The sequence below is a fragment of the Anopheles marshallii genome, chromosome 3 (assembly GCF_943734725.1).
Source record: "Anopheles marshallii chromosome 3, idAnoMarsDA_429_01, whole genome shotgun sequence".
NCBI lineage: Eukaryota > Metazoa > Arthropoda > Insecta > Diptera > Culicidae > Anopheles > Anopheles marshallii.
In genome coordinates, this window is record NC_071327.1 from 54,096,742 (window position 1) to 54,121,039 (window position 24,298).

The 24,298-nt window shown below is 41.8% G+C and overlaps 1 protein-coding gene across 1 annotated transcript in view; it reads left to right on the forward strand.

The window, feature by feature from the left end:
• The window catches only part of LOC128711885 (tyrosine-protein kinase Dnt), a 52,928-nt gene that overhangs the window by 14,602 nt on the left and 14,028 nt on the right, over nucleotides 1–24,298 (forward strand). Inside the window, exons 3-9 of the mRNA XM_053806772.1 lie at nucleotides 5,185–5,422; nucleotides 8,613–8,781; nucleotides 11,408–11,556; nucleotides 11,974–12,128; nucleotides 20,133–20,334; nucleotides 20,877–21,036; nucleotides 22,624–22,773. Coding sequence (XP_053662747.1) covers nucleotides 5,185–5,422; nucleotides 8,613–8,781; nucleotides 11,408–11,556; nucleotides 11,974–12,128; nucleotides 20,133–20,334; nucleotides 20,877–21,036; nucleotides 22,624–22,773 — 1,223 coding nt within the window. The remainder of the gene's footprint in view (nucleotides 1–5,184; nucleotides 5,423–8,612; nucleotides 8,782–11,407; nucleotides 11,557–11,973; nucleotides 12,129–20,132; nucleotides 20,335–20,876; nucleotides 21,037–22,623; nucleotides 22,774–24,298) is intronic.

Sequence of the window (24,298 nt, forward strand, 5' to 3'; positions counted from 1 at the left end):
AGCTCTGTTATTTGTCTTCTTTAGTAACATTGCAACCTCGAGAGGTCTAGGCTTGCGATTACTACCCCCGGTGTGTTATTTACTTTCTAAATAATTTGCAGAAACGTTTCCTACCATCGATTAAGTGTCTCGGAAGATTTTTATAATACTGAATTGCTTTGAAGAATAAGGAATTTCTACTGGCACCCGGCAAAAATGTTTGATATTCTATCCTCATCTACTCCTCATGCAACATAAATATACGAAAAAAAAACAAGAGTTGTTCCTCCGTACAGCACATTTTCTATTCACCACACTCGAGTGCAATGATGCGATAGCCGATCGAAATGCACACAGCTTTCCTCGTCGGCTTACGCAACGAAATCCGCTCCCCACCAACAATCAAGCTCAATCGTTTGTGCTTTGCCACAATTTTTGCGTTTCATCACGTATATGATGTCTGATCGGAATATTTTTTGCCCGATTTTCCCGAAAAGCTCTTCGGCCAGCGCCGGCAGGATGCGATCCGGTCTGGTGTGCAAACATGAGCGTACGCAGTGTAAACAATGGATACCGATTCTGCACCATTAAGCAGGAATTGCATCCGACTAGATAGAGGGAAAAAAACACTGGGAAAGTTCTCTCTCTCTGTTTCACCACCTTTCGATAACCATCGGCGGTGGAGATGTGCTGCTGGGATAAAGCGTAGATGATACGATCGTATGTCTGGGATGTGTGGTGGTCGTGGTCGTGGTTACTTCATATATGCTGTTTTGGCGCTGATCCCGACAAACGTGGATTATTCGTACTTTCTGTTCCATCCTTCCGAGCGGAAAGAAAGCCACACACAAGGAAGTGTAACTCTGCATTACAATGAAGCGCATTGGGTTGGAAATTGAGTGAATGCTTTGTATCCTCGCTGTTTACTTCATTCTTGGCGGTCGTGCATTTTTTCCTAACACACTACCAGACGTAGTCTATCGTACTGCCAAAGCGAAATTTTAGCGAGTTTTCCTTCGTCCTTTCCAAAGGGCGCTTTTTTACATGTTTTGCTCAAGACACTTTCTTTATCCTTGTTTCAACCCAAAGCCCCCAAATTGCGTTCCATCAGGATCGGGTCTAATTTTTTTACATCTCTCTTAATGGAGGTTCACAGTAAAGTCCTCCTGCAAAGTTCAATAAAATTTCCATTTTTTATTACTGCTTGGAAAAGCTACAAACTATCTCAATATTCCTCAGCTGTTACATAAAAAAAGATGATGACATTCGTTTAGCTGGCACTTGCAGGAGCACTGGAATAGTAATTTGCCACATTTTAGCGGGAAGAGGACCAAAGTTTGAACCGGAAACGACAAACTGGCTCTTTCGAAACTGGGTCAACTTAATTTGCACCGCCTAAAACCTCCCCGCCGTTAAGGGGAAGTTAACCAAAAATGTCTGCTATCATTAAGCCAACAGTCGGAGTCGATGTTGATAAAGTCCTTAAAACCTCGGGCCGCACCATTCGAACTCGTGTTGTGCTGGTTAAGGACAGTGGCACTCCAATCCCTTCCCAATCGTCCGAACAAGCAAAACAAACGCGAGCAACGATGCCATTGGCAGTAATAAGAACTCTGAACACAAAAAAATACCAACTTTACTACCATCAGGCAGCTCTATCTTCGCCACAGTTATTTCGTCCTTTCTTCTGCACTTATTTTACATACCACTGGGAGGTGGAAGTTTTTACAAAGCACCCTTTTTTTTGGGGTTCCGGGTGGGAATAAAACACCGTTCGCCAAACCGTGGTGCGGTTCATTTGAGCGTTTTGTTTTGCATTTGTTCTGTGCGTGTGTGTGTGTGTTTGTGTTTGTTTTGCTTTTTACTTTGGCTTTAGCCACCCGAGGACGAGTTCCATTAAAGGGCGGAAAGCACTTTTCCACTTTATGCAAATTATTCGATGACAGTTTTGTGCTAAGTTTTAGCAGTGCTTTTCCTTCACGCTGTTTCCTTTGTAGAAACACGCCAAATGAAAAGATAGAGTCGACAGTAACGAAAAAACTTTCCTTTAAAAGGGCTAAAAACACGGAAAACACGCATCATTATCCTCGTTATAGGTGTGGAGGAAAATTAAAGACAAACAAATGTTTCCATTCTCATGCCTTTCTTTCCATCCCCTGGCAGAACCACAAAGACTTTCTTAAAGCGAAAGATATGGTGGACGTTTCAAAATGGTCAAGTGGATTAATTTAAATCAAGAACCAATTCTTTAGTGCAAACACACGCTCACACGAGAAATTTGTGCGAAGAAAAAGAGGAAAAAAAACCACACAGCCACTTCCGCTTGGACAAATGGTCATAAATTTCAATTTCGTTCGATACGCTCAAATCCACTCGGGTTGGATCGGTGGTCAGTATGTTGGGTTGGGTGTGGTGTTTGAAGGAAGCAGAAAAAACACACACACACACACTCACACATTTTGGTGTGAAAACCCCAAAGTGCGGTTTGTTTGCCCGATTGGTGGCATTTCGAAGCGGAAATTTAGGAGCGTTCACTGTTGCTGTAAGCGGAACCTGTTCAATGGATTTCAGCTTTTCCATTTTTCTTTTTTGCGTTTGGTGCCGATGCTGACTGTGCAGGAACTTCCACACAGCAAAACCGACACAGTAACCCTTCAACTCAACAGATGCTCGGTCAGGTCCTTTGGCAGCTCCCATGGGAGAGAAGGAAAAAAAACAGCACGGTACGATCTCCGGACCATTCTTTATGGTCCGGCTGGTTCGAATGAAATGAAAATTTATCTCTCAATAGCCCGGCCGGGCATCATTCAAACCGGAAACGGTATTACATTTGCTTTCAGGGTGATAGAGAAGTGAAGTTGAACGTGCGGAAGTGCTGGAAGTGGTCCATTTCATTTCATTGCCCCAATAAATCTTTATAATACGCGATTTTTTTATATATTAAAATATTGGCCTGCAAGTGCAAGGGTGATAATGCACCAAGAGTAAACCAAGCTTTATCATTGGTACAACACCGATTTCCGTGTTCATTAGGTGTGTTTTTAGGACATTTTGTTAGCGAAAATCCATCTACATCTGTGGCGTGGGTTTTGTGTCGTGGTGCTTAATAAAAGCGGCTCATTTTCCTTTTGCTGACATAATAACATTACACGCAACACCATTAGGCAGGGTTTTACAACTTTCACCATGCTAATGGAACCCATCTTCCTACGTCCTCCCGAAACCCACCTCTTTCATCCTTTTGCTTGAGTTTTGAGCGATCATTGCAAAGAGCAAGCAGTAAAACAACCGAACAGCAAAAGCGCAGGGGGGTGAAAAGGTTTCAACCAGTTTTAACGAAAGCAAACTCCATAAAACTGACGGAACTAATAAAGTTATGCAGAGTGCGCGGAATCAGTGTTTTTCCTGCGGCCCGAACCTTCTAACGGAATATGCCAAGGAAGGAAAACAAAAAAAAAAAAGCGGGGAAAAACTGTTTTCCCCGACTGTGCCTGGTGCTTAATGCAATCAGAACCGATCTCTCCGCGTGTGTCTCCGAGATGACCTCGGTGGGTCCCTTCGGGTTGTTGTAGCTCGCAGGACGGCAACGTTTCTGGACGAAATTTAATTTGTCAGCCAACAAGCGACTTGAACTTTCAACCGTCGACCAAATCCACCCCGAAAATAAACTCAATTAATCAGTCGGCGTCGGCGAGTCGAGTGAGAGAGAGAGAGAGAGTTCCATGCAAACAACAGGGCCGGAATCAAAATTCAATCAAAATCCATCCCTGATTGGGTCGGCAACATTAACCGATGGGCACGTCTTCGGCTGCAGCCAACATCGACCGATGGTGGACAAATGAAATTAGCCATTGCACATTGAAAATATAAATATTTTTTGAATAAAATTTCACCCGAAACTTTATCATATGCGAGAAAAGCTGGTATAAGTTTTCGAATAAATATGGCCACTTTGGAAGGCAGGTTCATTTTAGCAATTCCCTTATTTATCCCATCCCGCTCCAAGGCCATATTGCTACGAACGTATTACATTCTCCATATCCTTGTTTTTATGCTTCAGTCTACGGTATGTTAACCTTTTATAAAATCGTGCAACAGCTTCCGAGCTACACCTACCAAAACCAAGAACTCCGCGATACGTCCGAACCAGCGAACAGGCATGGGCTATTTGTTGCTCCTGCCCTTAATGCGATTACCGACGAATGTGCAGACGAGAATCAATTAGTTCTCTTTGTTGTTTTTAATTAGATTCCGGGAGTGTCGGGACAGGGCTCGATTGTTTTATCGCCACCTGAATGTAGCGTGGTGGCGACCGGTGGCTTGGGTGTGGGTGTTTGGATGGATGCCCATTGCTCATGTCCATTGTGAATAATACAGTTGTTTTTGTCTCACGTTGATTGAATTTGGCCATAAACTACCCGTTCAATTTCCTGTTACTTTTAGTCGGTCTATCAGCGCCAACGTAAAACAATTTCATATAAAAAAAAACTTTTATCCTTTCGTTATAATAAACTCTACTTCTCGCAGTACAGAAAATGTTCGGCTCGGTTTCTAATGCGAACGCGAAATATTTAATTGCCCTCGACACGCTTCGGTTCAACTAAAAATGTTCCACTTCATTAACCATTTCACCACGGTTGGTTAGTGGACGAGTGCTGGCTCTGCCGAACAAACTTGCACAACTCAATCAACTCCGCTTCAAAGATCAATCACCCCGGATGGGTCACGAAAATTTTAATTAAAAGCATCGTTACATACTTTCGCCCGCGCGCGAGTTTCGTACGGAAACTTGCGCTAAACTTTAGTGCCACGGCTCGTCCATCTTCGGCGTGCGTATTCAGCTATGTCGGTAGTAGAGTCCGGTCGCTTCATTAAGCTCCCACCGATTCCGCTTCCCGTCATTGCTACACGATAAATCATTATCGGTAAATTTATTTCGTACATCACCAATGCTGATTCAATATTGAATATTAATTTACTTCGTTGCTGTACTTTCGTTTGCGCTGCGATCAATACTGTCCCGCTGAATAGACATCCTTCCTCGATTATCATCAATTAGGATGTTCCATTTAGTGGATCGAGGGCGAGTGTAATTTGCACCATCCAGTGTAGCTGTCAGTTTTGCCTTTATTTTTTTGTGTTCTCTTATTTTGCTTAAGTGTGCTTTCGCTTTAATCATCGCTCACATTCCATTTCTATTTGCAGCTTCCTTACACGATATCGGTTCACTACGATGACAACGAAGGGGCGGTACAGCATCCGGAGCTCGACATTCCGACCAGCGGCATCATACCGCGAACGGTCGAAAGCTTCACCGTGCATCTGGTCTGCTGGGGGAATGTCACCAAGGAGGTACCGGTCGGTATTCATCTGCACGTCGAGGGACCACCGAAGCATAATGACACCAAATTAATTATCAAGCGGAACAAAATTTGCATCAAAGGTAAGAATGGAGTCAGGGCCGGATGGGGAGCGTTTGTGTTTCTAGTGCTCTTTTAATCTCATTTTATCTATATCGTACACTGTATACTGAATGGTTTAACGAAAAACGAAACACGACCTACATTACTAAAGTAAACCTAAGTTAGACCACGCTGGGAGCATAATTCATGAATATTTTAGTTGGAAGTGGACAGCATTTGGGTTGAAATCGAGATTAAGGCTCTCTTATACGCGAAAGGACCATTTATTGTTCCAAGCTCCTAAGAAACGATTAAGAACAGAACTCGAATAGACGAGACCTATTTAATTATGCTCAACAACACGAACAACAACAGAATTCTAGGAATTATAAGTCAAGCATCCTATGCAAATTCTAATGATACAGGGCACTCTCTCGGGGTGTAAACATCAATAATCTTTCAGAATCCAAACTGGCTAAAGGCTCCTAAACCCGCTCGATAGATCTATATGGATCTTAGACGACGGAGATCACATCATTCGACAAAACTTCAAGGATGATTGGATGATGCTACTGCATGCCGATGCTTTAATAAGCCCAAGGATCTTTCGAAATTTGCTGACAAAAGCGTGAATTTGGTTCGTGAGACCATTAACAAGCCACGTGTACAAACCGCTCCTCAGTGATAGACACTCGGGTAACAAGCATATAGGCCTATAGAGTGAAGATCGCGAAGCATTTCACGAGACAAAATTACTCTGAACAGGACTAAGTACGAGTACATAAATATCACATCAGTAGGAAAAAAGGATGATAACAGTTTGAAGAGCAGTAAATTCAGTTACATGAAAATAAGGAATAAAAGTAGAAAAACATCAGCATTACAAAAATAATAATTGGATGCAAAAAGACGTTACTAAATGACGTTACTAAATGATATGAATAATCGAGCTCTGTAATAATTCCTTGAGGTACACCGTGTTCGACAACAATTGCTGGGTAAGAGTTGAGTTCAACTTAGCTCAATTTGAACAAAACCAGGAATTACCGGGGTTAAAGTAGGCTAACAATAGCTGATTTCCAGTAGGTCTATATGGTATCAAACTTAGGATACCGTATCCAGTTTAGTGACGATGTAATTTCTAGAACACATAATTGTAGAAGTTCGGAGGATCTTTCGAACATAAAACCAAGATGTAGTGGAATGATGGTTGCGCACAAGAGAATGAAATAGAGGAAATGGATAGCACAGCGTTGCAATATGCCAAGATGGTTCAATTGTTATGGAATTACCTCCAGGAGTCAATTATTAGAGATTTGTCTAGGAATTATTAGTTCGAAATCTGGGCAGGTTTGCTACCATAACACAGGAATCGTGGAAGAACACGAAGATGGTTTAAGTTTATTTAGAGACAGGTATTAACCTGGTCATCACGAATGAGCCTGTAATAATAGTTGGAGAAGATATGAATTACTTCAGGCACTCCATCATTTGTTGGAGCTGAAAAAGTTGGAGAAATGCTCGGTTTTGTGGGAATTCGTGGACAATCGACACGCAACGGAACTATTGGAAGAGCACTATCTCCTGTTACTGACATGAGCCCAAATGAATTTTGGATGCTAATAGAGACTAAAGAAAGTTTAATGAAATTAATTGAAGAACGCAAGTTTGTTAACATTTGTTTAACAATTTTTCATTAGTTAAACGATCCGTTTTGTTATGCGTAGCATATTTGCAACCATCACCTCTACAGTAACTCGTTTATCGTTATGGAAATATGGTAGCAAAAGTTATGCAGACAAATGGAAATATATTTTATTTGCCATCCTTTTTCCTTACAATATTCAATATGGAGTGCGGAAAACCTGAACCACGCCAGGTTGCCAGCTCTTCCCAAACCTAAAACGCTTGTGCGTTGTGTGTGTTTTTTTTTCACTCCCCATTTTCATTCCAAATTGGGATGTACGACGTCTCGTGCTGCTCGGGCATCACACCGACCCAAATCTATCGAATGTTGATTGCATCATATTCATTCAACCCATCTTCCTTTATTTTTCTGCTTTTGGCTGCAATAAGGGAAATAGGGGTTGATATCGCTTTTCAAATCGATGCGGCATAAAATGCAAATTGATGGCTTCGATTTGCTTTTCACTGCATGGCTGTTCAGTGCCCGAGCCCGAACCGTACGGTGGACTGTGAACCGATTTAGAACTGATTATTTGGAATAAAATATTCACACGCACACAGGAATTTGGCAGAAAAAGCGCAAGAGAAAAAAAACCGCTTGGCGTATGATTTTGAATTTCTGTTTGTGTTGTTTCTTGCGTGATAACCAATGCGCGCTTGTTGTGCGGTGCAACATGGATTGAAAAATTAATTTATTCCTATAACGTTTGGTTAGGAATATTTAACTTATCATAGCTCTGTTATTAAAAATGCAGAAAGTCATTCGTTATTTTATTTTAATTAAAAAAAAAACCTCCCGTAATACCATTTGGCATTATAAAAGATCACTATTTGCTTTTCGGGTTCGGTTGAATTAGTCTTAAGTAAACTTCCCGTTTTTCGTTCGGTTTTCAGAACCACCCAGGCCAGGAGCTACCTGGAAATATTTTCCCTCCCACCCACGATACATTTTCCCATCGTAAGAATGCGATAAATTTCAATTAATCCCTACAGCCCTGTTCCCGCAACCGGAGCATAAACAAAGAAATTCTCAACCGCCACCCGGCTAGAACACTATCGCGGAAGCGCACATCGTGTTACATTAAATACTCCGGACGTCTCGCGCCGAAACCACAACTAGGCCGTGTATTAATCGAGGTTTTCCCGCGAGTTTATTACGAGAAAAGCACTCCTTAAGCCCTGCCGGCACCGAAAACGATGCTAGTACTGTCGATAAAAAATAATGTTTGTTTTGTGCTGTGCTGTGCTATCGACGAACGGGGATGGTTGCTGATGGCAGAAAACCACCCACAGACAAACAAGACACAAATGGGAATATAAATTCCGAGCGGAAAAGTTCACCGCACGGGGCCACCCAACGGTTTCTGGCAAGATTAAAACTGAAGTTACGAATTTGCGCAAACCGCACGTTTAAATAATGTTTGTGACAAATTTTACAAACAAGCTTTAAATTAAACCATTCCGGCGGAGGGATTTTTGTATCGGTGTAGCAATAAAAGCGTTTCGTTAAACAAACAGATGTGGTTTTGCTTTCGCTTCTTACAGGTATGCATCCGGCAAGGAATCGTTTACCGGCAGCCGAAATAGCACCACAGCAAGGACCAGCCCTACTGGGTGCGGCCGCCTGTGCGCTGGGCCTTGTGCTGGTCGTGGGACTCATCGCCAGTGCAATGTACGTTCGTGCACGGAAGCAAATTCGGCAGGATTCGTTGCAGTAAGTAAAACGGAATAAATTTATATGGCCTGCATATTTACATTCACAGTACGTTATGTATCCTTAATATGGATACATTAGTGAAATGATAGCAACAAGCGATACACTGCTATCACATCCAATTGTTCACTTAGCTTGTTTGGAATACTGATTTCATTGAATGATGTCTTACTGTAAAAGATGAGTTTTTTGGGCAAAATTCTATAGATTAACTAAATATTACTTGTTTACAGTGCAACTGAATGATGTGTACTAAACATAAAAAATAAACATTTATCCTCCGTTTAATTTAGCAACGGAACTCATGATTCAAATTTTATTCACATCATAGTGTCATTAATCATTATCTAAAACAGATTATCTTACAACAAGTGGTTCATAAGAATGGAACCATGAAAAATTATTCTATTTTCAGCGCATATGCGATATATATTACATGTAGTAAAATTATTGTCATATACTGAATATAATATAAGCCACTTAGTCATCAGATCATGCAATGGTATATTGAAATCCAATCTTAGCAATTAAGACGGTTTAACAAACAAGCTCGGTCTTTCGGATAACTTCTCAACCGGATGGTGTAACTCAACACCAAAGATAGTATGTTTACTATTGTATGTTAAATAAATATTGGAGCCGAAAAATATAAAGAAAAAAGGTTTTTTTTAATTCAACAAGAACGGCCAGGCCGTTTTGCTTGCAACTAAAGGTAGCTTAATCTAAGATACAATTCACATTTGTTTGAAGACATTTCCTTATCCAAACAGTGAAAAGTCACTTTATATCGGGTGTACTCGGGCGGGATAAAGAAATAAATAAGAAAAAAAAAACAGTAGAAACGTGCAAGTAGAAGTGAAAATTCGGTTTATTTTCGATTTGTTCATACCACGATCTATTTATAATATTGTATAGACTTACATGTCAAGACACGACCTCCTAATCGCGGATATCCACTCAGAGAACCGAAAAATAAGCATTTTTGGGATTTTTAAAAAGAAAAACTCCTACTATATTGAATAGTTAGGAAATAATACACAATAAAGAGTACGTAAGGAATTGTTTTCCGCATTCCTTAAAAACCCATCGGAATCCAAGAATTGGAACAAACTAACAAAGCTAACAAACTAACAAAATTCCAATTTATATCAAAATGGTAAACGTTTTAAGGTGAAAAATTGATTTTCGATCGAAAATCAATAAACATTTTGCACAAAAAACAATATAAGATCAACTTAGAAATAAAGTCCTTAGTGATAAGTACTAGTAGGAAAAAACCCCAGTATAATTTGAGATACAAATTTGCAAAACATTGCGTAAATCGTTTTGAATACTGAAAATTTGCGTTTTTCTATGGCGATGCATTAACTTCTTCATCTATAACTTCGTTATTTGATGTTATATTGGTTTGACACTTTTTACCAGATATACTTGAATTCATGAGCTTTCATAAAATACAAAAAAAAAAAACAGTCGATATTTCAGAAAATGCAGAATGAAAATTCTCACTTAAATAACTTAAAACGTTAACCCAAAATAAAAAGCCATGAATGTTTGGTCGGTTTTCTTTAGTCAAAAATGTTTAGATAACGTGCTATGTCTAACAAACATATTTTTATTCTAACTGAAGACCTAACACGTATTTCATTGACTGTATTTGAAACATCAACAATCTTTTGGATCTTTGGTAATCTGTCTGACTGTATGTGTTGGTGTATTAGGATTTCATTAGTGCTAATGTCGTAGAATACTGATGAAAACTGTGCGCTCCATACAACTGCTATTAAAAATAGATACCATAGAAGGTTTTTTGGTATATTTAATAGCTGAAATAAATATGATAAACCGTCAAAGAGATGAACACAATTCCTCGATCTCGACCGTAACCGAACAAGCGTAACGTAGCGTGATTTTACCTGGTTGCACGATAACCGGTGTCGCTGTTGCTGGATGTAATACTTTCAAACCATGTTCCACGTGTCTTTACTTTAATAACAGTGTTTTGCAATCTCATCCGACCAACGTGCTAATATCGGTCTTGTTTCTCGTACAAGAACAAGCACATCCTCGACCACCTCGGCACGGCATGTCATGTTCCACGGGCAGCCCGGCAAACTCGGACCATCCGTTGGTAACACATGTCTGAACATGTTCATTTTACCAAACTGTGGCGAACGGACGAGTCTGGTGCCTTGTACCATGTGTTTCACAACGTGTATGTGTGTGGCTGTTTGTGTGCTTCGTCTTGTCAACACCCAAAACTGGAGCCAAACAGATTTTTGAAACGCAAGACAGGACACAGATAATCCCTTTTCAGGTCCATCCACCCAACACGGCTGTCCCCATCTGTCCCACCGGAGTTTCAATACACTAAGGGGCAGAAGGAGCTGGAATTTATGCTTCATCGATATTCGCTTTTTTTCTCTCTCATCTACTACCCCTTTTGCATTGCATCCCTCTTGCATAGTGTTCCAATGAGCAGGGTAGATCCCATTGCAACAGGATCGATGGCAGTCTGTTTGTAAATATTTCCACTCCATACCCATTCGATATCGATGTCGGTTGTATTATTAATGCTGCTCTGGTATTTTTTTTTCGTTACGTCCCCTTCCATTCTTGCCCACAGCACCAGCTTCACCACTGCAGCATACGGTAGCCATCAGAATGTTTTCATCCGGTTGGATCCCTTGGGACGCCCGCCTAGTGCTAACAGTGGTTCCTACGCAACGATAGCGAGCCTCAACAAATATCCCATCAGCGAATCGAAAAAGTCGTGTAAGTGTCACTTTTGCGCAGACTTTTTAACTGTTTTGTTTTTGTTCTCTTTGTTTCTCTCTCTCTCTCTCTCTTTCCTTTATATTTTTTTCCAAAAGAACACGATTCTTTCTGTTGTTAAAATGGTCCCTTCTAAATTTACTTTAATTAAATGTTTCTAAGTTTCAAATTGATTCCCGCTTTGTTGCCACCTTCTTCATACCACGCACCCTTGTTTGTCATGTTTTCCGAAAACAAACCTTGCAATCATCATGGCCAGAGGACCCACCCAACATAAACATGAACCGTATCTAAATGGGTTCTTCCCACATACACACACACACAACCACCCCTCCCTTCTTACACTAAAATGGCGGTACTGATCGCAGCTATTCGTGCTTGTACTCCAATTGCGCTTCCGGCGTCATTCACTTGCAGGGTTTCGCAGCACCCCTTCGCCATCGCCGTACGCGACGGCACTGCTGCCCTTGGGGCAAAACGGAACCGCAACGGGGACGGAATCGGTCTACGCCAAGCCAGAATCGGTCTGTCCATCCCGGGTGTCCTACTACGCTTCATCCCAGCTAACTCAGGTAAGCTGTCCATTTCACTCGACAAACATCCGTGCTGCGGTGTCGTTCTCTCCGTGCACCCAAATGCCTGACGAGGGTATTCGCGTACCGATTTTCAAAACCATTGCAGCAGTTGAGTGGTGTGTCCACTTGCACCTCGCCCGCTCCCGTTCAATCCCGTAGAGTCCAGAATGTTTGCACAGGACGCTCTATTCTTTTTTGATTTACTACTGGCCGAGTTGATATCTTTTATCGTACCATCCATAAAGTAAGCATGGATCGTATTTTGGAGGGGAGATAGAAAATATGGCATAAATACTCACGGTAAACCCAGCCGGTTTTGGGTTATGGGTTTTCCTTTTCTGATTGTCCTGAAACAAATAAAATCCTTCCAGATTGTAAAATGTTTGTTTGGGAAAATGTATGGACAAAAATGGCAAAATAATTTGAAGTCATTTGACTTTTTTTTTTATTTTTTCGATTCGTTTTTTTAATAAGTATTGTAAGTAATCTAACCCATAAAATGCAAAGATTTAAACCAGATCTCTGATTACCGCATGATAAGAAAAACAGATATAATGGCGTTTCTTTCTTCTGTTTTTGTGTTTTATTTTTTTATGTCTTTATTTATTATTATTTAAACATGATTTCAACGTTAATCCTGGTTGTTTTGAGCAACTTATATATTTCTGATTTCATATACGAATCACAAAACTACGCATTTTTCATTACATCGTATCTCATTACCTCATAGTTGTAATGCATTTCATTGCTTTGTCCTTATTTTCACACGAGAAATAAAAAAGAAAACCCCTTGTCGTATATTTATGTTACGCACTGTATAAATTTAATAAGTAAATCAATGATTTTATTTTAAAATGATTTCTTTTTCACGGAAAAAGTGGGTATAAAAATTAGTTACAATAGATTTCACCCTCAAGTTAGCAAATGTATCAGCTTCTTCGAGATCAAAGCACCTTTATCTTCCCATTGTTTAGGTGGAAATTATTTTCAAAAAAAAAATCTATAATGACCGTCTCATTATTCAAAGCGTGAAAAATAATTTTCCTTCACCACCGCTTCACAAAGCGTTTCCGCATGGTGAAACACAAGAAAGGAACTGTTTAAAGAAAACGGAGAAAAATACTTCCTCTGTTATCCTTGCTCACCACCGGTACGATGACATACAAGCATGGTATCCGAGTAACCTAACAAGAAGGTCCAAAAGCCCCCCCCACTGCGGCAGCTCAACCGTAACGTAAAGCGTATCGAAAATTTGTCACCGAATTGAAAATTAAGCAATTTGAATAGAAAGTAGAAATTTCCATTTTCACCCCTCGGTTAAAGTTCGGGAAAGCGTATCATCACCCAGCCACGCCCGTGCTCAGCCCGCTTTTTCCGACGTGATGGCAAATTTTCCATCAATATCTTTACCGAGCAACAACTAAAAGAAGAAAAAAAACATAAAACACCCTGCCAGCAAGCGTCAATCAGCGTGCCAGGTGGGTAGACATGCCAGGCAAGTCGTACGACTGTAAAGTTACGGCAAATGAACGCATTTTAGACGGTCGGTTTGAAGTTTGACTTCGGTTTAAATGGAATGGTGAATGGTGATGATTAAAGCTTAAAGGCGATATCCAATGAGGAAGTAATCTAATCGATTGGAAGTTACTTTGCGAAGGAGTTAAGCTGTTTCGAGGAGGATAATTATTGTTATATTCTTCTATATGTTTGACACTCTTTTACTCTCGTTAGTTATTTTCTTTTTAGGATTGAATTTATTAAACTTGATTCTGGCCTTGATTCTCTTAAAAGTAAAAAAAAACATACTGCTGTTGTCGCCAACAATTAATAACATTATTTAATCCCTCCACTAATAAGTATTCTTCTGAACAAAGCCATCATAATTTGTGGCCAGCAAAGAAAAAAAAACTTCCTTAATAAAGCAGAGCACACCGAAAACTGTATCCGCATCCATTATCATAGCGCACGGGGTACACCTTCCCCCATTTGCCCACCCGGGTGACATAAATTGAGTGAGCGACTCGACACGATTTTTCCGGTCCCGTCCCGACTGCCAGAGGTGTTAGTTAAAAATTAATAACAATAATGAGACTCTTTGTCGCACCCGAAAGATGAGACCAGCCATTTTTCACAAGAAATTTCCCTCCTTGCGGAATTCCACCCACCTTCCTCCCCCTTCTCCCTAGTCTTTATCCTTTTGAAATTCCTCTCCTGGCCGAGGGAGTTGAAGGGAAATGAATGGGAAAATGATCCGCTTGATGCAGGGCGGAGGCACCGACTGCAGTGGCCGGTGTTCGGTTTTAGCTTTTATCGCCCGCAAATACTAACACAACGCTCTAACAAGGCGACGCACAAAGCAAACAAAGCGAGAGAAATAACAAAGTAAAAAAAGGTGACACTTTTGGGGCTTCGAGAAGCCACCCGGGTTCCACGGTCACGAAAGGTTGCGGGCAAGCAAAAGTTGCCACAAAAACATAAGCTTCGGTACAATTTGTAACGAGATACTAGTATCGCCGTGTGCTGCGGCACATCGTACGGCTAAAACAAAGACCCGACCTGCTGAATGATGTGCCGGAAGGTGAGAAAATGATACATAAGTCGCTGCCACTAATCCCACTAGCGATGCGGTGAAAAGTGTTTGGTGGCAAATGGGTTTGAGCGCACCGGCAAGCGGTAAGTTTGAAGCATTTCTGAGCGACTACCGGTCACATTCCAACACCTGCATCGGTAGTAATTATCAATTATGTCTTTAGTCGTTTAAATACCCTATTGGAAGGTGTGAAATAAGCTAAGCACGGCTAAATAAACCACTATACATTATAGTAACCCCCCCCATAACGCATTTAGCAATGTTCATTAATTATAACGCTCCACACGTCCGACACGGTGTGTGGAGGTACCTCATCAAACAACAACAGTATGGAATGTCACACCATGATAGAAAGAGTTTCCACTTTTTGACACCACCGACCATTAACACTAGCAAACCACTTTTTTACCCTAAACATTCTTCACATTCCATTTGCCGTCACCTATTCGCTAATGGTGAGTCGCACACCGACAGCCGGGCCAAAGTTTTGTTTACACTCCGGCGAAGAAGTTTCCTGCCCGCAGGACAGAAAGCGATCTCTCGATAGTAGTGGGCACGGTGGTTGGTACCGGTGCCAAAGTTCCCACAGCGAGTGTGAGTGTGTTTTAATGACATTTTCATCATTAATTTTGAATGCGCCCCCTCACCCAAGCTATCTGACGGCTTTGGAACTCCATGCTCGACAATGAAAAACTCCATCCTTTAATCTCCTTCCTGGCCGTGTCGGTTGTCAAGTGAAAAGAAACAAACCCGTTTCTGCAGCTCCTTTCATCATTTTCAACACCCCAACCAGTCCCTTATCGGCTGACCGACGTTACGACGAGAAGTGCACAAATGGGTTGACAGTTCGCTCCAACCTTAACGCTCTCGAGATAATGTGTGCACCCGGTCCGTAACACAAAGCGGTCCACGACTCTTCCCCTCGGTGACAAAGGCAGGAGGAGTTGGCAGAAGTGAACAGTCCCCGGATGTTACGTTACGGGAAATGAGATCCGGCACCGGTCAGGACAAACGTGACAACCCAGAAGTTTCGGTGGAAAGGAAAGTCACGGTGCGGTTTGGTTTGGGGCATAAACCAAAAATATACAACTAAACAACACACAGGTGGCAAATACGGAGTTACCTGCGAGGGGAAAGGTAAAATATTCTTGCGGTAACGTCGACGTCCTCCACTGCGGGTAACTGGAACTCCGTCGGGGAAAATTATATGCTTTAAAGAAAATAACGCACGCTAAAGGGTTCGCTAATAAATTTCTTCCAGGATCCTTTTTCTGCTTGGATAGAGGGTACGTGCATAGATCAAAGTGAAAAGGAGTTTTAATAAATGATCAAACAACGGTTCGTTCCGATATCTGTTCCCTTTTTCTTAATCAGCACAATTGCGCCACTAGCTCCCTCTGTTGGTGTTGCGCGAACTAAGGCAACGGGAGTAACTGGAGTGTTCTTCTATGCACAGTTGTATAATTGATTGTGATGCACTACGGACATGGTGAACTATTGATGCAATTAATCATCAACCTTTTATCGTTTACACCATATTCCCCCCTCCGCTTGGTCAACATCGTACTGTTAAAATCGTTGCGCATCTTTGTGCTTTCCCAGCGGCTCCAACTTCCAACTGTCCGCAATACCCTCGGAAGTTGGCAACGTGCCAACCGGTAAGGACTTGTTGAGCACGGTCCAGCGCACGACAGTTGTAATCGTTGACGTTTTACACAATCCCAGGAAAACGACACTTTACGTTTGATCTCCGCCACTAAACTAGCCACTCTGCTGGACCAGCACGTTCATGCCAGGGTGCACTTGTGCGCCCGGTCCAGATGGTCCACTTGGAACGTTTATTTTCGATTTATCGCACACTCTGACGCGTGCTGGATGTATTGTTAACACACTTGGTTCTGGCCCTTGCTACGGGGTTTTCTCTTGCAGGACTTTTGCTTCCAAATTTTTTACAACAAGCAAGCGAATAATGTCAGCTTAATGAAGAATGTTCTCCTGAATATAATAAACGAGTTACTCATTTTGTGACACAATTCTTAACGGTGAACAAAGAAATCACCCCTTTTTCTACCAACGTGCTTCCTTGCAGAAGGAAAGCTGCTTCATAAACTCACGCAGGTTCAACAGACACAAGAAAATCCGCACCGTACATTGTATCAATCATCGCTCTTCACTGCTGAATCGCACTCGGTGACATAGTGAGACAATTTTGCTGCCGCAGTGCCTTGCAATATTTTCTTCCGCACTATCTTTTCCGATCCGACAGTGCGCGGATTCCCTGCTGTAATGCTTGATGTTGATTCGAGGGATTCGTTATTTTTCAGTCGTGTAGTTTTTTTTTGTTGCTGTTTTGTTTTCTTTTCTTTTGCCTTTGCTGCCACTGCCACTTCCCGGCTGAGTAGTATCCACTTCCTGAAAGAATTTCGAAACAGCAATTCATTGCAACTCTTCACTTTGCGTTGGATTTGTCAGGTGTATCCAATAGTTTGGTAGGTTTTTGTTGCATTTGACTATGTTAGCTTATGTTTTAGTAGCTCCATTTTTTAAGTTTAATTCTCTCGACACACCGTCCTTACATCAGGTGGCAGAATTATCAAAACGTGACTGGAGGGATGAAGTATTTCCGGCGAGTGGTATAAACTCAATTGCTTTATTTCATCATTTCCTTTTCGTTAGTCAGTAAAGCAAGCAATTTTTTTGTGATTCTAATAAATTACTAATCTGTTAATACTTAAATGACGTCCGGATTTTATATGACATATGGGTATATGGTACTCATTTTTTTTTTATTATAATGAATAAGGGTATGAATTAACACAAACCATCACGTTTAGTTGTTGCTCTCGGTTATTCCACTTTTATAGAAGCAAATTTTTTTGTTCTTAAAGAAAAATGACAAAAGATGTCGATATTGTAGGATATTTAACTATGTTACAGCATAAGGTTTTCTATGTGAGTACCTTAACTAAATACTTGTTCTAAAAGTGATTCTTTTTAAATACACGTTCAACTTATTTCTTTCGGAGAATTTTGCATAATGCTATGGAGTCAAACCCCAACACTGCTAGGAAGGAATATATACATGGAAGGAACACTGCATGGAATGTATGGGAACAGTTCAATGAAGGTCTAAATCAATACATCTTGGAGACTTGGAGGTTAAAATTTCTGTCAAAATTTACACTAGTGAATGCATTGTGGAGCTTTAGGCATCAATTGACATTTTTAATTAAAACCAAAGTCTCCAGAATGCACACGTGGAATACTCAGAATAAGATACTGGGTTACTTTACAGTAAAGAATAATTTAAACTAAGATCAATAAATCGAAGAAATATGACAGTTCGATAGCTGAAATTCGGGAGCTGCTATCAAGCAGATCCCTGCACATGTCTATGAGGCCTTTGGCCTGAAAATCCTACTTAACGGTAGTTGCTATCATTTTATCATATCCGTTTCACCATCATAACTATCCCATCCACCCAATGCACAATCCCCGTTGGCACCGAAGCTAAGTGCTGGGTACAATTTTTCTCCCGCCGATTTCAACAGCGCCCGGGTGTTGATGGATGGAAACCGGAGTTCAAACTGACAATAGAGTTTTCCTTGGTGCTCCTTCTAGCATGGTGGTGCATTCCGTTTTGACCAGCGGCTTCTGCCATCCATTTATCAACCGGTACAACCGGCACCCCTCCATCCCACTCGTGGTGCTCTCGATAGTGCTGGCACCTTTTTGTCGAATGAATACCACCGATTTCATTGAAAGCGGAGCCATGTTTTATTCAGCAGGCCGCCTCGCTATGCGCTATCTTCCGGGGTCCGGTGCGGAATATATGCGCCCAGCGGAATGAACGCGCTCATCCACCGAGCGAGTTTGCTAACGAACCACGATTTTTATACAAGAAGCAAAGACCACATCTCCTCCGTGTGTTGGGAAAGGATTCTGCGGACGGTATCGAGCTCGGACGGTAAGCTCGCAAGGACGGCGGCTATGGCGGCTTTATCAATGCAATCACGCTTTTTCGCGAAAGAAAAAGCTCTCAATTATCGAGATGCTATCGTATTTGGGGCGATTAGTTAGTGTTGAAAGGCTACGGCAACGCTGGTCTAACGCTGGCCTTAACGCCGCATTACGGTTCAAGTTTGGCTAAATGGAAAATGGCTTTGTTCTTTTGTGCTCGCGGTGTTACACATTTTTAAAAGGTATTGCGAAGGATTGAAGCATTATGCTATAAAAGATGATAATACCTACCTTTTCTGTTAACTGATGGCAGCAGTACTGACCTTTAAGGATACTAAGACATTTATTAATTTGTACCACCTTCATTGATTCAAGCGTGAATCCTGTCCTTCAGATTGTCTTTAATCCTTTAAATCCGCCCTGAATCTTTATCGTCTTGCAATCCTTTGGTTGCTTTGCCAATCCTTTCAAAGTGCTAAACCAATCTAAAGCTTAATGAAAGTAATGCAAACGCCTTACGGCCTAGCATTAACGCCGCCAGCAATCGATTTGCCGACGAGATAAACAACGTCAACCATTCTTTGCTTGCTCGTGGCCGAATCGTGGCCGAATCCAACCCCCAACACAAAAAGGCACCGTATCGATTCTGTTAGCGAAGCTTTAGTTGGCTTATCAAATTTCTCTAATCATCAATGAAATGCCATAAGCATGGGAATCCCTTCCAATCTGGCCAATCCTTTGCACGGCACGGAAGACGCAACAAAAACAATTCACTCGGCCTTCGGTGTTGAGCCTGCCTGTCTTTCCATCTTGCGGTTCGGTGCGATATCCCAAGGACCTCCAGCACCACAACACGACACCTCACTACTCGGCTTCTTGTGCAATCGGGGCTGAAATTTCCCATTTGCCCACCTCGACAAACAACGGATGCGGTGTCCGGATGCGTGTGTGAAATGTCTCCTCGACACGCAATCCTCGAGTACGAACGTCACGGAGCACACGGCTAGGCTTCCTGCCGTCCATAACAAGCAATGACAGTCGTTGACGCAAATGGGCAGCAAAAATGGGCCCCAAAACGAGAAAAGGATTGTCTTGTGCGTTGTCGCACGGGTTCCTTGGGAAGCGTTGGCGGCCTGACCCGGCGTAAAAACGACTTGACGTGTTCGTAATTGCGTAGACCTTGCTAGAACTCGTGCTGGGGAAGCTCTACCCTACTGGGTATCAGTTTTACCATATGAAGCCGGTGTGGTTCTGCACGAGCTAAAATCCCACCCAAATCCCGTCCCGTCAATAGTGCGAGTGCGAGGACCTTTTACTGCGGTGTTATTGTTCATTTGGTTGAGATTTTCCACAAATCCCCGGGCTTCGTGGTGGTGTTGCTAGCACTTTCGGACGCATCGTACATTCGGGTAGGACGTGCACATTAATGGTGTTCATGTCGCTTTTCGCAGGTCTACAGCCTATCGACGCCGGCTCGGAGCATCCACAGCAACAGCTCGAACCCGAAGGACAAGCTGCGACGGATTGCCGTGTCCCCGGGCACCATCATCTGCCAGCAGCTCGTCCAGGAGGGCACGTACGGGCGTATCTACAGCGGCATCCTACATCATCCGCTGGGCGAAACGCGTGACGTGCTGATCAAAACGGTGGTCGGTAAGTAGATGTTAGGCCCTCCAGGGGCCTGCCAACCAGAATGCCATCAACAAACAACAGCGTCACGCTTGTGCTGGGAATGGTTGATACACTGTCAATTTCTTGGGGGTATTCGGAGAAATGTTTGACGCAAAATAAGCTCACGCGTCTCTCATAGCTATGCAAATGGATTGAATATAACTCATTCAAATGACATATTTATTGAAATTGTTAATAAAAATCCTTAATTTTCTTTTTTCTTTAAGTTTTTGCAAGAAATTCTCTTTGGGAATAAATACCTTAGGCTATCCTGCTTAGGAGCAATCCTGCTTAGAAATTGTCTATTGTTTCAGTTAAGTTTAAGTTTTTGGATTTTATTAAAACTTTATATAAATTTTCTTTTTTAACATAATACAATGTTAAAGAAAAAGAATTATCTACGCGTACTTTATAAGAGCTAAATTACATAATTTATACAGATCATTTAATTCACAAACAAAATAATCAAATCACGAACGGCTTGTTCTTACTGTGTTCGTCCATATTTTACCCCCCTGAACTAGACGGTGCCTCGCTAAGCCAGGTGGCTTATCTACTGTCGGAAGGGTCCACCCTGTGTGGCATCTCTCACCCGAACATCCTGTTCCCGGTGGCAGCAGTAACCGAGCTATCGGGGCCACCAAAAGTCGCCTATCCATTGGCGGCCAAGGGAAACCTCAAACTGTAAGTAAAGTCTACAGCACATCCCATCACCCACTAACGAGAGATTTATATACTATATACACTTGGCAATCTCGAGTTTGTCCTTTGTTTTGTTTTGTTTTATTTTTCTTTTGTTTGCGTGTCCGGGATACTGCTTGATGTGCGGTACATGGAAGACTTTTGGACGAAGAAACAACACCGAATACCGCGTTGTACCAAAACAACGGTGGATTTTAAGCGACAACGACCACCCCAACAACACAAAACACACCGACTTGCATCAGTTTCCTGAATAAACATTACACGGCAGTGTGTTGTGTTCTTGTTTGTTGGGCTCGTTTTCAGACAAGATTCCCACACACCCAACCCCAAACCTCGCAAACGTACGTAAAGTCACCCAAGACAGTGTCCAAAAAACCAGAACCAAATGTGCCGTACGATGGTTAAATAAAAACCCGCTTACACGGGGAAAAGGTTTCGGTTTTCCTCCGTGACAGTCGCGATGAAATGCGACAAACAAAATGTCACCCAATATTCAGCCTTTTCCATCGGCAATTTTTCCCACCGTGGAAATGTATTCACTTTCGGCCCAAAAGTGTTGCTGTTTTTTTATACAATCCCTCGCAGACAGGCCATCCTTTCGTAGGGGATGAAATGGTGGCTTTCCTTTGCGCCGTCCGCTGCTTTTCACCTTTTTTGCCATGTTTTCTTATGCTGCTGGCGACCCGATTGAACGGGGCTACATTTATCAAATAGACATTAGCAAGCTAACCATGCCTTGGCGTGGAAAAAATCAAAGTGCCAAAAGAGCTAGGTTTGGGGATAAAAAGAGCGCAAACGGTGAATGGAATCTTGCTGCTGCCTTTTCTACGAGTCGATGTGTGTTCCATCCACTTTTCGTAGAATTTCGTTTTTCTCACCCTGTTTTGTACAGGCCCTTCTTTCATGCCGCAGCATAATGTAATGCTACCCGGTGGCAATGTACGGTTAACATAATACGTTTCGATTTAGGCTTTGTTTTTTCCCTCACTTGCTCTAGCTATCGATGGAAAGATGCTTTCGTTTGCGAGAAGAAAGCTGAAAAATAATCGAGCCTGATAGTACCCTCTCCAGTCCACGACGAATCTTTTGATATGAATCCTTTCAAAGGACATGTCTAAGGGTCGGCGAAAAAAGGCCTCTTTTCTCAATGAGCCTTCCTTACCCAACTTCAACGTTTGTTCTGAGTGATTATTGAACATATGAATAGTGGAAAAACGTATCATGAAATGTATCGTTCACCGCTGAACATGTACCCTCACATTGCTTTACATATAACCAAAACAAAAACACCGAAAACGTTTCCTTCTAACCCAAAACATATGCCTCCAGTTGTATGATGATAAAGCTCGGTGTACTTCTCAATTTTTCTTTGTCAATATTTAACCTCAGAAACTTTTGGGCCCCTCTCGCTCTCGCGGGGAGAGTGTTGGATTATCGCGCTCCCTCTTCCATTTGCACGCACTCAAAACCTCAAAAGCAAATCACCATAAATTTAAAACCAATCTTCTGCCAATCTACCATCATCCACTGACCGACGTGCACCACCCGTCCCTGTTCCATTTCCAGATACCTGCAAAGCTGCCGGGAGATCGGAATACAAAATTCGCAGCTCAGCACCCGACAGCTGGTGGAGTTCGGTCTGCAAGTAGCCCGTGGCATCTCGCACCTACACTCGCTCGGTGTACTGCACAAGGACATCGCGACCAGGAACTGTGTGTAAGTGTGTGTTGGGGGGAGGTGGGGCGAAAAGGCGGTCGAAAAGAGTCACATAAACATCACATCATCTGTAACTGACGGGAAGCAGCGGGAATCAAAATGCTAGCCAACGGGCACAAAACGGGCTGGTCCCAAAACAACACAACAACGTTTTTTGTGAAATCTCTTTGGGGCGGGATTTTTATTTCCCTGCTTCCCATTTTTGCTAGACCCGAGCGCTTTAAAGGCACGGTTTAGTGCCTGTGGGTAGGTATCGTTGGTGTCTAAGAACGTTTGATGGTGCTGGTGATAATCTAATTAGAAATCTTCCATAAAATGATTATTAAATATTGTTTATTGCAAAATCTACTCTCTAGCACCAATTATCGCAATAAGAGTCAAAGAAATGACAAGCACTTATTCATCATTCCATTGAGAAACAAAAACGTCAAAATTATTTATTTTTATTACAAACTTGCAAACGAATGTTTGATAGTAAGTATACAAGAACGTCATCCATTTTTTGGGTGACGTGGGCGGCCCTGGAAATTGATGTTGGTTAAAGGAATCCGGATCGGATTCCGGGGTTTGATCCTTCACCGGATCAATCCAGATTTAATCTGAAATCTAGGATCGTCTAGATCCGAAGTCCGATTTTGGAATTGGAATCCGAATCAAGAGTAATGACGGGAGTCCGAGATTGGAATCCAATGTAAGCATCCACATGCACATGCTTCCTGAATCCGGATATGTCATGGATGGAACCTCGAATTGCGATTCATATTGTTGGAAAATGCAATTATTCGGTATATGTCAGCATTTATTAAGCTGTAATATACATATATCTGTTTTAATATAAATTTGATCAACACATGTTTACATTAAAAATAGTTTCTTCATCTTTTAAAGTGAGGTTTAGGAACTTTTTTGAAGACTTTATACCTCGTTGAAGAAATATCAATCTACAATATATGAATTCTCTCCTTTTTCTCTTCTCTGCGATGGATTCATATTTATACTATACTTTAATACATACATTTCTATCTTGCCAATTCCCTTTTTTAAGTCGAAGAGGGATTCGGATCGAATTCGAAGGATCCATCGGATCGAATCCCACATGGGAACGATTTTTCTCTTCACTACAGGAAACATTTCCGGTATGGAACGTGCTCTGGTTCAAATTCAAGTTCAAGCACAAAGTGTTTTGTTGGGAAAAATTGCAGTTGTACATCAACAGGGATGTATTCGCTAAAAGAATAATTCATAAAATCTTTATAAACAGCATTTATTATACAAATGAAACAGTTTAAAAGTGCTTTTAATTTTAAGTCCACTTTAAAACGATTCCTATTGCTCACCTTTCGCCCATTTGCATGCAGATAATAGCACGTTACTATGTCATAAATTCGTAACAATACGCACTAACAAGAAACCACAATTCATCCACAAAATGGCTCCGCTGGGAGTATCAGTAAGCGTCAGGATACCGGCAAGGAGCTGCCACAGTAAAAAAAATCTGATCCATTTTCCGTCTTTTCCTCCCTTT